This window comes from Mesoplodon densirostris, chromosome 10 (assembly GCF_025265405.1).
Source record: "Mesoplodon densirostris isolate mMesDen1 chromosome 10, mMesDen1 primary haplotype, whole genome shotgun sequence".
NCBI classification, from domain to species: domain Eukaryota; kingdom Metazoa; phylum Chordata; class Mammalia; order Artiodactyla; family Ziphiidae; genus Mesoplodon; species Mesoplodon densirostris.
Genome location: NC_082670.1, coordinates 73,903,310 through 73,916,174, shown reverse-complemented (window position 1 = coordinate 73,916,174; position 12,865 = coordinate 73,903,310). Strand labels below are relative to the sequence as shown.

Genomic DNA, 12,865 nt, shown 5'->3' with positions numbered 1-12,865 from the left:
TATATTCTATAACTAGTTTCTTTGAGGTTACCATGGAGATTACATTTAACATCCTAGTTTTAATACTCAAATCTGAATTTATACCAGCTTAACTTAAAAAATGTGCTGCTTTAAAGCTCTGTCTCCACCCCTTTTGGTTATTGATGTCACAGAATTACATCTTTATGTATTGCATTGTGTAACCAAAAACATAAACTAGTAATTGGTTTTTGTTTTGTTTTGTTTTGTTTTTGTGGTACACGGGCCTCTCACTGTTGTGGCCTCTCCCATTGCGGAGCACAGGCTCCAGATGCGCAGGCTCAGCGGCCATGGCTCACGGGCCCAGCCGCTCCGCGGCATGTGGGATCCTCCCGGACCGGGGCACGAACCCACGTCCCCCGCATCAGCAGGCGGACCCCCAACCACTGCACCACCAGGGGAGCCACTGTTTTTTTTTTTTTTAATGCAATAGTCTGTTAAATTTTGAAGAAAACAAAATGTGGAACAAACCAAAGTTATATTAGTACTAGACTAATAACTTTTTAGACTAATAATTTTTTTAGTGTATTAGTGTCTTAAATCATGTAGAAAATAAAAAATGGAATTACAAACCATTGTTATAATACTAGCTTTGATAATTGCCCATATATTTACCTTTACTGAGATCTTTATTTCTTCATACAGCTTTGAGTTACTGTCTAGTATGCTTTCATATCTACCTGCATGACTTCCTTTGGCATTTCTTGCAGGGCAGGTCTAGTGGTAATAAACTTCTTCATCATTTATCTGGAAATGTCTTAAGTTCTCCCCCACCCAGTTTTATTGAGAAATAATTGATATGTAACACTGTGTTAGTTTAAGGTATACAACATAATGATTTGATATATGTATATACTTTGAAATGATTACCACAACAAGTTTAGTTAGCATCTATCATCTGTCATAAATTTTTTTTTCTTGTGATGAGAACTTTTAAGATCTACTATTAGCAACTTCCAAATGTACAATAGAGTACAATGAACTATAGTTACCATGCTGTATATTATATCCCCAAAACTCACCAGAAGTTTCTACGTTTTGACCACCCTTACCCATTTCCTTCATCCCCACTCCCCGCCTCTGGCAACCACCAGTCTCTTTGTCTCTGTTGTCTCTTTCTATGAGTTTGGTTTTTTTCAGATTCTGCATGTAACTGAGCTCATACAGTATTTGGCTTTCTCTTTCTGACTTACTTCACTTAGCATAATACCTTCAAGGTCCCTCCATGTTGCAGATGGCAAGATTTCCTTCTTTTTTCTTTCACTTTTGCAGGACATTTTTGCCAGATACAGGATTCTTGGTTGACAGGTTTTTTTCACTTTGAAAATATCATCCCACTGCCTTTTGGCTTCCAAAATTTCTGATAAGAAATCTGCTTATTATCTTACTGAGAAATCCCTTGCATGTGAAGAGTTGCTCCTTTCTTGTTGCTTTCAAGATTGTCTTTGGCATTTGACAGTTTGATTATAATGTGTCTGAATGTGAACTCTTTGTGTTCATCCTACTTGGAGTTTGTTGAGATTCTTTGATGTTTATATTCATGTCTTTCATCAAACTTGGGAAGTTTCTGGCTATTATTTCTTTAAATAATTTCACGTCCTCTTTCTGTCTTCTTCTGGGACTCCCACAATACCTATGTTAGTCCCTTTAAATCCCTTGGAAGCTGCTTCAGCTGAAGGCTATGGTGTTTATAACAATGTCAATGAGCATTGCAGCAGTGGTTGCCTGCCTCTGTGTCTGCCCCTCTGTGATGAGAAGCAGCAATCAGCTGTCAGTACAGAGATCCCTAGTACTTGGAAGACAAGATTCTTATTGCCTACCCTGGCTCCTACAAGCTATCTACAGGCTGCTCCAGGAATGTTGGACAGCTACCTGCCTCTAGGTAGGGGGGTGCTAAGAGCTGAAATTGACTGGAATTAACCAAAATTTACCATCCAAGCCTTCCCCTGAATGTTTCAAGCCTTTAATAGACTCCAGAGTTCCAAAATAGTTACATCTGGCAGATTCTGCCAGTGCAATTTTTGTCCATGTGAGGAGATAGATTCCTGGTGCTTCCTCCTCCTCCACCATCTTCTATACATATTGTATTATACAATTGCTTTTAAAATCAGTTCAGAGAAGAAAAGGAGAAGCAATTTGTATTTATATTGTTTTTATTTACATAATTACCTTCATCAGTGCTTTTCCTGTTTTCATGTAAATTGGAATTATTGACTGGGGTCTCTTGCTTTCAGCCTGATGAGATTCCTTTGGTAGTTCTTGCAAGGCAAGTCTGCTAGTCACAAATTCTGTTTTTGTTTATCTGGGAATATCTTTATTTTGCCTTCATTTTTGAAAGATAGCCTTACTGGATATGCGGTTCTTAGTTGACAGTTTTTTCTTTGAGTACTTTGAATATGTTATCCCACTGCCTTCTGGCCTTCATTGTTTATGATAAGTCAGCTGTTAATGTTATTGGGGTTCTCTTGTAAGTACTGAGTCATTTTTCTCTTGCTGCTTTCAAGGTTTTCTCCTTGCCTTTGGCTTTCAGCACTTTTACTTTGTTGTTGTTGTTGGAATATTGCTTTTTATTATTTTTTTAGATTTATTTTTTCTCATTGAGATAACTGGTTTATAACATTATATAAGTTGCATGTGTACAACCTTACAGTTTGACTTCTGTATACATTACAGCATCAGGACTTTTACTTTAATGAGTCCATGTGTGGATCTCTTTGAGATGATCCTGCTTAGAGTTCATTGAGATTCCTGGATGTGTAGATTGTTTTTTTTTTAATTTGGGAAATTTTCAGCCAATATTCTTCAAATATTTTTTCTGCTCCTTTTCTCTCTCCTCTTCCTCTGGTACTCCCATTATACATGTGCTGTTGTGCTTAATGGTGTCTTACATTTCTCTGAAACTGTTCATTTTTCTTCATTTTCTTTTCTCTCTGTTCTTTGGATTGCATAATCTCTGTTGATCTATCTCCAAGCTCACTTATTCTCTCTGCCAGTTCAAATATACTGTTTAGCCTCCCAGGTGAATTTTTTCATTTGTTATTGCACTTTTCAACTCCAGAATTTCCAGTTGGTTTTTTTAATTCCTTCTTTCTCTTCTCATCTCAGTATTCTCTGTTTGATGTGACATTGTCATCATACCTTTCTTTACTTCTGTAATCATGGTTTCCTTTAGTTCTGTGAACATGCTCATAATACCTACTTTGATGTTTTTGTCTGTTAAATCCAACATCTGGCTGCTCTCACAGGCAATTTCTCTTGCCTGCTTTTATTCTAGTGTATGTGTCATACTATTCTATTTCTTTGCATGTCTCATAACTTTTTGTTGGAAACTAGACATTTTAGATAATAAATGGTTACAAGTCTGAGTATTGGCCTCCAGTGGTGGGGGGTTGTTATTGTTATTTGCTTGTTTATTTGTTTAGTGATTGGCTGGATTATATTAGTAAAGTCTATGAACCCCTTACCCTAGTCCCCACAATGTAAAGTCTCTGATGTTGCCCCTAGGGTACAGCCTTGGGTATGTTCACAGCTACCTTGGAATGACAGTGGGTTTGGCAGAGCTCTCTTTATTTAGTTAGTTATTTATTTTGGCTGCACTGGGTCTTAGTTGCAGCATGCGGGATCTTTTAGTTGCGACATGTGGACTTCTTAGTTGCGGCATGCGAATTCTTAGTTGCGGCACGCATGCAGGATCTAGTTCCTGACCCTGGGGATCAAACCCAGACCCCCTGCCTTGGGAGCATGGAGTCTTATCCACCAGACCATCAAGGAAGTCCCTAGCAGAGCTCTCTTGATGCTCCCTTTCCCAGACTTCACCCAGATGTTTTTTTTGTTTGTTTGTTTGTTTTTTGGCGGTACACGGGCCTCTCACTGTTGTGGCCTCTCCCGTTGCGGAGCACAGCCTCCGGACGCGCAGGCTCAGCGGCCATGGCTCACGGGCCCAGCCACTCTGCGGCATGTGGGATCTTCCCAGACCAGGGCACGAACCTGTGTCCCCTGTATCGGCAGGCAGACTCTCAAACACTGTGCCACCAGGGAAGCCCCACCCAGATGTTTTTTGGTTGCCAGCTGATCGCTTTTATTGTTGTCAGTAATGCCCTGGGGCTACATTGCTCCATAGGCTGATCCAATCAAAGCTGAGCTCCTTTGAAGAGGTGGTTCCCAAGCTTAGTGTTTGAGATTTGTTCTGAACCCAGGGCCCCTCCAGCTTCTTGGTTCTTTCAAAGTAGCTGGCGTACAGTTTAGCCTATATCCTACGTACCTAGTACTAATCTCCTCCCAGTTGCCTTTCACCACTACCTCCAGTTTTTGAGAGCACCCTTAGGCTTGAATTCTCCACACTCTGTTCCAAATGAAGTCAGTTCATTAAAGACTTGGTGCTTATTTTATATCTTGCTTCTACCCCCAGGCAAAATCTGGGAGCACAGCTCGGGAGCTGGGAGTGGGAACAGTAGCTTGCTTGCCTCTGAGTGATACCCCCACTTTGGAAGCTCAGAGGGGGTGAGAGGCAGTAGCATCTGGTCTTCTTGGCGTGCTTCACCCGGCATGGAAACTTCACTTTATGGTCTGGGGCAAAGGTGATTGGGGTCCCCGTATTTTCGGTGGCCCTGTACCCAAGATAGAGCCTCTATCCTACATGTCTGAGCTGGGCATAAAAAAGAAGCTCCCACCTCTTGGCTGCACTCTCCCAAAGCTTACTGTCTCCATTAGGTATTGGGGGCAGGATGAAATATGCCGATGTCCTGCCCCTCCCAGGAAGATTGCCTTCCAACTAGGAGTTAGGGGGAAAGAAGTTTCTTGACTTCACCAGTGTAGTGAAGTTTTTGTCTCACTGAGCTGGAGTGGGGAGGGAGACATTTCATTTTAATTCAGTTCACTGACTCTCATTGTTCTTAGTAGCTTTACTGTTTTTAACTGAGTTTTAGTAGATTTTCTTGAAAAAAAAAAGGGTCCCTATTTGCTGTATGCCCTTATGACCATTTCCAGAGACTTTAAATAGTTGGTTTTTAAAATATTTTCAACAGTTTCACTGAAGAGGGGTCTGCAGAGCTTCTCACGCTGTCATGCTGGATGTGGAACCAATTAGGATTACATTTTATTTTTATTTTATTATTATTATTATTTAAAAATTTATTTTATTTATTTATTTTTGGCTGCATGGGGTCTTCATTGCTGTGCACGGGTTTTCTCTAGTTGCAGTGAGTGGGGGCTATTCTTTGTTGTGGTGCGTGGGCTTCTCATTGTGGTGGCTTCTCTTGTTCCGGAGCACGGGCTCTAGGTGCACAGTCTTCAGTAGTTGTGGCTCGCAGGCTCTAGAGTGCAGGTTCAGTAGTTGTGGCGCATGGGCTTAGTTGCTCCACAGCATGTGGGATCTTCCCAGACCAGGGCTCGAACCTGTGTCCCCTGTATTGGCAAGCGGATTCTTAACCACTGTGCCACCAGGGAAGCCCCAGGATTACATCTTAGATTTAGTTGTTATGTCTCCTTTAATCTGGAACAGTTACTGAGTCTTTGTTTTTCATGACCTTGACGTTTTTGCCATGTATTTTATAAAATGCCCCTCAGATTGGGTGTGTTTGATGTTTCCTCATGAATAGATCCAGATTATGCATTTTTGGTAGGAATACCACAGAGGTGATGTTGTGTCCTTCTCAGTTCATTGTATCAGGAAGTGCATTACATCTGTTTAACATATTATTAAATGTTATTTCAATTTCAGGCATTTCTTTCAACAGACATACTTTGAGTATCAAATAGTCCTTTTTTTTTGATTACTAGTCAGTTTGAATTTTATGTTAATTGGTTGTATTATTATTATTATTATTTTTTTTTGCGGTACGTGGGTCTCTCACTGTTGTGGCCTCTCCCGTTGTGGAGCACAGGCTCCGGACGCGCAGGCTCAGCGGCCATGGCTCACGGGCCCAGCTGCTCTGCGGCATGTGGGATCTTCCTGGACCGGGGCACGAACCTGCGTCCCCTGCATCGGCAGGTGGACTCTCAACCACTTGCGCCACCAGGGAAGCCCTGGTTGTATTATTTTGTAAATGCCTGTACTGAGTTATATATGGGATTGATTTTGTTTTATCAATTCTAATATTCTATTTTTTTTCCCTTCAATTAATTTATTTTCTCCATTTCATGTGTGTGATATGAAATGGAATATCTAGGTTTCTGATAAGGATAACAGGTGTTTGGTGGCTTTTTTTTTTAATTACTTTTTGTTAGAGTATAGTTGCTTTACAATCTAATATTCTAATATTGCTGTGTTTTATTGATTTTAAGAGCTCTTTATACATTAATGGTATTAATTCTTTGGCATGTAGCAAATATTTTCCTTAGTTTATTGTTTGCTCTTTAATTTCTTATGACTATTTTTTGGTATCTTGACATTTAAAATTTTTATGTAAACAGAACTATTAGTATTATCCCATAAGGTTTCTGCTCTTGGTATCATGCTTAGAATAGCCCTTTTAAGGTTACAGAAATATTTTTTTCTACTATATACTGATTTTTTTTTTTTATGTTTCCCAAATAGGTACGTTTGCGGGAGCACATGGGTGAAAAGTATGTGACTTACAATGTGAAAGCTCGCCAGTTAAAATTTTTTGAAGATAATGTAAAATTTTGAGAATTTACCTAATCTGCTGCCAGAATGAAACTATTTTCAAACGTTTTTGGCTTAAACAAAAGCAAACAAACCTATAATAATGATTGGAGGCCATTCACCATCCTTATATTTTGTTGGGCCTTTTTTTTTTTTTTTTTTTTTTTTTTTTACTAGAAAAAAATTGGACAGAGTAATATGAAGCAAGCTTATTACAAAAGAAAAAAACCTTTGGCTATCTTATTCTTTTATGAGGGAAAATCTGTTGTACGATGTTTATTTGGTTACTGTTTACTGAGCCTTAAACCAACTTGATATCTAGAACTATTTTTTTTAAGGTACTTATTAGCTTGAATACAGGGATATAACATACTGGATTGGAAGTTTTATATTATACTAGAGTGACGAAAGCAATAGGAGAAATAAATGACATATATCCAGTGATACTACTTTTTACTGTTAATAACCTTAAGTAGAAGTTGATAAATTATTTTTTTTATAATTCTGGGAGTAGATTTAAAGATATGGCATTATATATAGTACTTGAGCATTGAATTCCTTTTTTTGCGTATTGATGGATGTTTAACATTTTATTTCCATTTAATATGGACCTCATTCAGGGGATACAAGAATTGAAACTAGGAGTTATTTTGGGCTAGTAAATCAATATGTTTTTACATACGGGATTTTTTTTTTCTTTTTAAGATTTATTTTTCCATCAGTGAAAACATTCCTTAAACGCTAATTCCTTTTCTAATTCAGCAGGTTTTAAGTAAAGTCCAGATCCTTTTAGTTATGTTGGACATATTTGTCTCCTGAAATTTGTCTTCTTATACATCAAAATATTGTCTTCCCATGTTTTAAATGTATAATTGTATATCACATATTTTATTAGTTGTTTAATAAGGGGCAATACCCATCTAGCAAATAGTTTTTATAAAAGTTTTGATTAGTAAATTTTAACTTCTGCATTTTGAGGGACTCTAAACATGAATATGACTCCAGAAATATTTTCATTTTTTACAGTTAAAAATGTCTTACCTTTTATGAAAATTATACACACACACAAAATAATAAAATGTTCCCTTTCTAGTCCACATAAAAGACTTTTATTTAGTTTTTACTATGTGCCAGGTGCTAGGCCCGGGTTCATGACCTAATTTCTGAAATTTCTTTATTTTGAAGGGTTTTTTTTTTTTTTTTTTTTTTTTTGCGGTATGCGGGCCTCTCACTGTTGTGGCCTCCCCCGTTGCGGAGCACAGGCTCCGGACGCGCAGGCTCCGGACGCGCAGGCTCCGGACGCGCAGGCTCAGCGGCCATGGCTCACGGGCCCAGCCGCTCCGCGGCATATGGGATCCTCCCAGACCGGGGCACGAACCCGTATCCCCTGCATCGGCAGGCGGACTCTCAACCACTTGCGCCACCAGGGAGGCCCTTGAAGGGTTTTTAACAACTCAACTCTAAGACCATCTAGTCCTAGTGCTCAGCTGAGGACAAATTTTTGGCAAACCGTTGGTCTTCCTGAGCTATTTACCATTTCTTGCATGTTTTAGAAATCCACATCTTTCTGCAAAGTCATCAGTTCTACTAAAGTTTTCTAACTTATTGGTATAAAGTTATACATATTATTTTCTTAGAATAAAAAAAGATCTCCTCCATACCTTTTTTATTACCATTCTGTGTTTTTTTTTTTTTTGGTACACGGGCCTCTCCCATGGCGGAGCACAGGCTCCAGACGCACAGGCTCAGTGGCCATGGCTCACGGGCTCAGCTGCTCCGCGGCATGTGGGATCTTCCCAGACCGGGGCACGAACCCATGTCCCCTGCATCGGCAGGCGGACTCTCAACAACTGCGCCACCAGGGAAGCCCCATTCTGTATATTTTTGTTTAAACATTCATTCAGTTTTTATCCTACTGTTCTTTGGTATTTTGTGGTGCTTTTTTCTTGGGTGCTTAATCATTTTTCATCTTTCTTATTTAATTACAAAACACATTTTTAAGACTATAAATTTCCCTCTCAACATATCTTTGGCCACATTTGAGACTTTTTTTTTTTTGAGGTTAGTTTCTAAATAGTAATTCTGGTTTTGATTTTCTCTTTTTTTTCATTTACTGAATATTCTTATTTTTTTAACATATTTATTGGAGTATAATTGCTTTACAATGGTGTTAGTTTCTGCTTTATAACAGTGAATCAGCTATACATATACATACATCCCTGTATCTCCTCCCTCTTGAGTCTCCCTCCCACCCTCCCTCTCCCACCCCTCTAGGTGGTCACAAAGCACTGAATCTCCCTGTGCTGTGGCTACTTCCCACTAGCTATCTATTTTACATTCAGTAGTGTATATATGTCCATGCCACTCTCTCACTTCGTCCCAGCTTACCCTTCCCCCTCCCCGTGTCCTCAAGTCCATTCTCTACGTCTGCATCTTTATTCCTGTCCTGCCCCTCGGTTTTTCAGAACCTTTTTTTTTGATTCCATGATTTTTTCTTTTAAAAGTTTCTAAATTTCCATGTATTTAGAAGGCCAAGGAAATTCTGTCTCCTTGCTCCAGCTACACTGCAGTGTTGTTACTGAATATGACCTGTACAACCCCTATTTCTTGGAGTCGTTTTCCCCTGTAGTTCAGTACATGATCCATCATTGGGATGGCCCTTTGTGCATTCAGTAAAGGTGAATTCTCATGCATAGGCAGAATCACTTCTCTACTAAATATTGGAAATGTTCTACATCTGCACTGATGAGCCCTTGCAATGGAACTCAATTTTTAATTAAACTTAAGACACACATGACTAGTAGCACCATATTGGGCAGCACAGCTCTGTTATCATTCATTCAGTAAATACTGAGTGCCTATAATGTGTCATGTACTGTTGTAGGTACTAGGCAAATGGCACTGAGCAAAACGAGGTTCCTGTTCCCATGGAGCTTATATTCTAGGGAGGACAATTATCAAATATATACTGAGATATATTAAATGCCATGGAAGTAGACACAGAATGATGGGGCATACCCATACTTTGACAGGGTAGTAGGAAATGCTTCTTTACAGTGACATCTGAATGTCACCTAACCTGAAAGGAGAGGACAAGTCATGTATATCTGAGGGAAGATGTTCCAGGTATGTGGAACAAGTGCAAAAGTCTTCATATTAATTGCCTTGATCTATCAAAATCTGAAAGGTAGAGTGTTGGTCTCCTACCAGGAGTGTAGCTTTGCCAAATTCCGGTATATGTAAGAATCTTTGCTTTATACATGTAACATCTTATTCAATGCATGATTCATAAGTGACATCTTACAGCTATGAAATGTCCCTCTTTGCCCCATTTAATGCTTTCTGATATTAAATATTTCTTTTTCACTATTATCACTCATTTTTGGTTGCATCTGCCTAATATATCCTTGCTCCTGTTTTCAACCGTGGGGTGTCATTTGGAGAACATGAGGTGATGTGATTTTTAACCCTGTTGAGAGCTCTTAACTTTATAATCACATTTATTATACTTATTGATATGCTTGTTCTTGTTTCTGCCATCTTTTATTTTTCTTCTCCCTTCTTAGAATCCTTTCCTGACTTTTGCTATATTAAGGTCTTTGCTCCCTTTTTTTTTCAACTCATAGTTTGGAAGTCCTATATCCTGGTATTGAGAAACAGAATATTACCTGTAATAACCCTTCCACTCCCATCCCTCCCACAAGGCCTTTAGAACATTTTTCTCTTCGGCCCTCTGGAAAATTTTAAAGGAATTTACAGTTTTATGGGTTTCCATTTTGAGCCACCTTAGGTAAAGCCTGGATTAAATGTTTTCTTTCTTGGCAGTAGCCTTATTTTAGTGGTACCAAGATACTACTTTACCACAAATTTACATTTGTGGTAAATTTCATAGCTGTAAGATATCACATACGAATCATGCATTGAATAAGATGTTAAATGTATAAAGCAAAAGTTTTTTTTTTTTATAGGTGCTTGCTGTTGTTAAAAAAAAAGTATGTTAGGAACTTGTAGCTTCAGAAAATAGAAATGGTTCTTAAACTTTCAGAACCACGAACTTATAACTTTGGCTTTTACTAGTAGTCATGATTGCAGAACAATAAACGAAAGACTCTTCAGACATTGAGTTGCACTGTGAGTTTTATTTGAAAACATTAAAACAGCCTGACGAGTCATAATGAATTATAAAACTTTGATAGTTAAATTGTACTATCATTTATGAGGCTTTTATTCTTCATTATTTTGTAGACCTGAAAGAAACTTTGCATACTTGTGTTTTCTGTTCTCCATTTCAGGAGAAGACTGTGAAGAGAAGGTCTAAAGTATTTATAAATCAAAACCCAACAGAGAAGTGAAATACAGAGAGAACAAAATCTGTACACAGCTGAGCACAGGTGTTTTAGCTCATGTTTTGGATACGAAAACAATTTAGCTCATGTCACACGAAACAAAAGCAGATGCAGTAGTAAAGCTCAATCATGAAAACCCCAATCAATTATTTTTAGCATGCCTCTTAACTTTTCTTTCCCCTGGTTTCTTGTCTTCTGTGCCTGAGTCTTGAACAGGTAACCATTTGAGGGGGTGCCGGCGATAAATGGGCCATGGAGGAAGTGTCAGCTGGGTCAGAACAGAGAAAATGCATCATTTATGGCCATTAAAAGTTTAAAAGAGCATTATGTATAATGTCCGTTTCCCAAATGACTCCTATGCTAAAGGTAAAAAAAAGGAAACTGACATTCCTATGAAAACTGTGTGCCACCACCCAGACAAGATACTGTGAGAACAAGGCTCATTGTTTACACATGGCTTTAAGAGCTAAAAGAAAGGTGAGAAGGGAGCACTATGAAGACCGTAAGGTCTTAAGTTCTAGTTTGCCTTGAAGATTACTGCTTGGATCGCCTGCCAAAAGAAATGTAACTTAACCTCATCTGATGCTATTTGTCATTTACTTTTCCAATGATAGCAAGAGAAGGATGAGGGAAACGATGGTGCCGGTTCTCACTACTAGGGCCAACCAAAACAACCGAATTCTGAAAACCTAAGTTGCCACTAACATCCAAGCACCCATAAATTTCTTACCAAACACGAAAAAGCAAATCCCGCCATAACTATATAGACAGTCCACCCGAACTGTTCAGCCACGTACCCGTAGATAAATCCAACTATCTAGAGGCAAAGAAAGTATATTAAATACAGTCAAGCTGGGGGTGGGGAGAGAAGACTATGCAAAACCAATACTTACTGCAGAAAAAAGAATAATTCCCTGAAACATCTGTTCAGCTAGCTTCTGGCCCTTGTAATCCTAGAGGTGAAGGAGAGCAAAGCAGGAATTGGTTCCACCACCGAAGAGGTACATTCCTGCCCTAGCCTCACAGCTTTGGCACAAGGCGATCCCAATATATGGGACTTCCCCAAGAACTTAAGCAAGGAATGACATTCTGGGTTTCCCGGGGGAATTAAAAAAAACTCACGGAACCCGGGCTGGGGTATCCTCGCGGGGGAAGACAGAAGGGGACCCAGGAGATTCATTTCGGGGAAGAAAGTAGCCATCCGGGGTAGGAACCGCGCTGCACCGGGTGGGTCTCGGACAAGGGTTGCGGAGCTGCCAGGCTCGCGAGCGGCGTGTAGGAATCTTGGGGCCGAGGCGGACAGCGCCCTCACCATTTGCGTGGGCAGGGAGCTCAGATACTCCAACATGACTGGCTCAGGAGGCGGGCGGCGGAGCGAAGGCGGCCGGGACTCAGGGACAGTAGGGGCCGGGGTCAGCTCCTGCGTACAGCTCTGCGGGCCTGTCGAGCCGAAGTGTCGCGATGGCCGCGGCCCCGGAAGCAGATGTCTCCCACAAATCCGGTCGGCCCGAGGCCCCTCCCCGTGCCCTCGCTAGGCGACCCGCGCTTTCGGAGCTGGCTGTAGGCCGGCGCCCTCTCCGCAAGGGCCGAGATGCTGACGGTGGCGGCCGAGCCGAGGCATCACGCGCCCATGAAGGGTCCGCCGTCAGTGCTGTTGAGTGCCGAGGGTCGCGGTCCAGGTCCCCCAAACTGTCCTTGGCTGTGCCTTCGCGGCTTAACGGCGGCCTGCGCGCGCCCCGTCTCCATGGCGACGGACATTTCTCCGCGAGGACCCCACCGGTGGGGCTGCCCGGCGGCGCCTGCTCTGTGTGACTGTCTTGCGGACCGAGCGGCTAACGGCGGGGGGCTGCGGAACTGCGCGGCGGCCGCGGAGCTACCGGGCAGGCGGGCTCGGTCC

The 12,865-nt window shown here is 40.8% G+C and overlaps 2 protein-coding genes across 6 annotated transcripts in view; one reads left to right on the top strand and one right to left on the bottom strand.

Moving 5' to 3' along the window:
• The window catches only part of NEK4 (NIMA related kinase 4), a 43,347-nt gene extending 36,046 nt beyond the window's left edge, over positions 1 to 7,301 (top strand). For all 5 annotated transcript variants that reach the window (XM_060110195.1, XM_060110194.1, XM_060110193.1 and 2 more), the window contains one exon: positions 6,554 to 7,301. In XM_060110195.1, the coding sequence (XP_059966178.1) occupies positions 6,554 to 6,646 (93 nt within the window). In that variant the 3' untranslated portion in view covers positions 6,647 to 7,301. The remainder of the gene's footprint in view (positions 1 to 6,553) is intronic.
• A 3,440-nt stretch (positions 7,302 to 10,741) lies between these two features.
• Positions 10,742 to 12,459, bottom strand: SPCS1 (signal peptidase complex subunit 1). The gene is made up of 4 exons (XM_060111589.1): positions 12,281 to 12,459; positions 11,862 to 11,921; positions 11,699 to 11,785; positions 10,742 to 11,236 (listed from the first exon to the last, which is right to left on the bottom strand). The coding sequence occupies exons 1-4, from the start codon at positions 12,314 to 12,316 to the stop codon at positions 11,111 to 11,113; spliced, it is 309 nt and encodes a 102-aa protein (XP_059967572.1). The 5' UTR covers positions 12,317 to 12,459; the 3' UTR covers positions 10,742 to 11,110.
• Between the last annotated feature and the right edge of the window lie 406 nt (positions 12,460 to 12,865).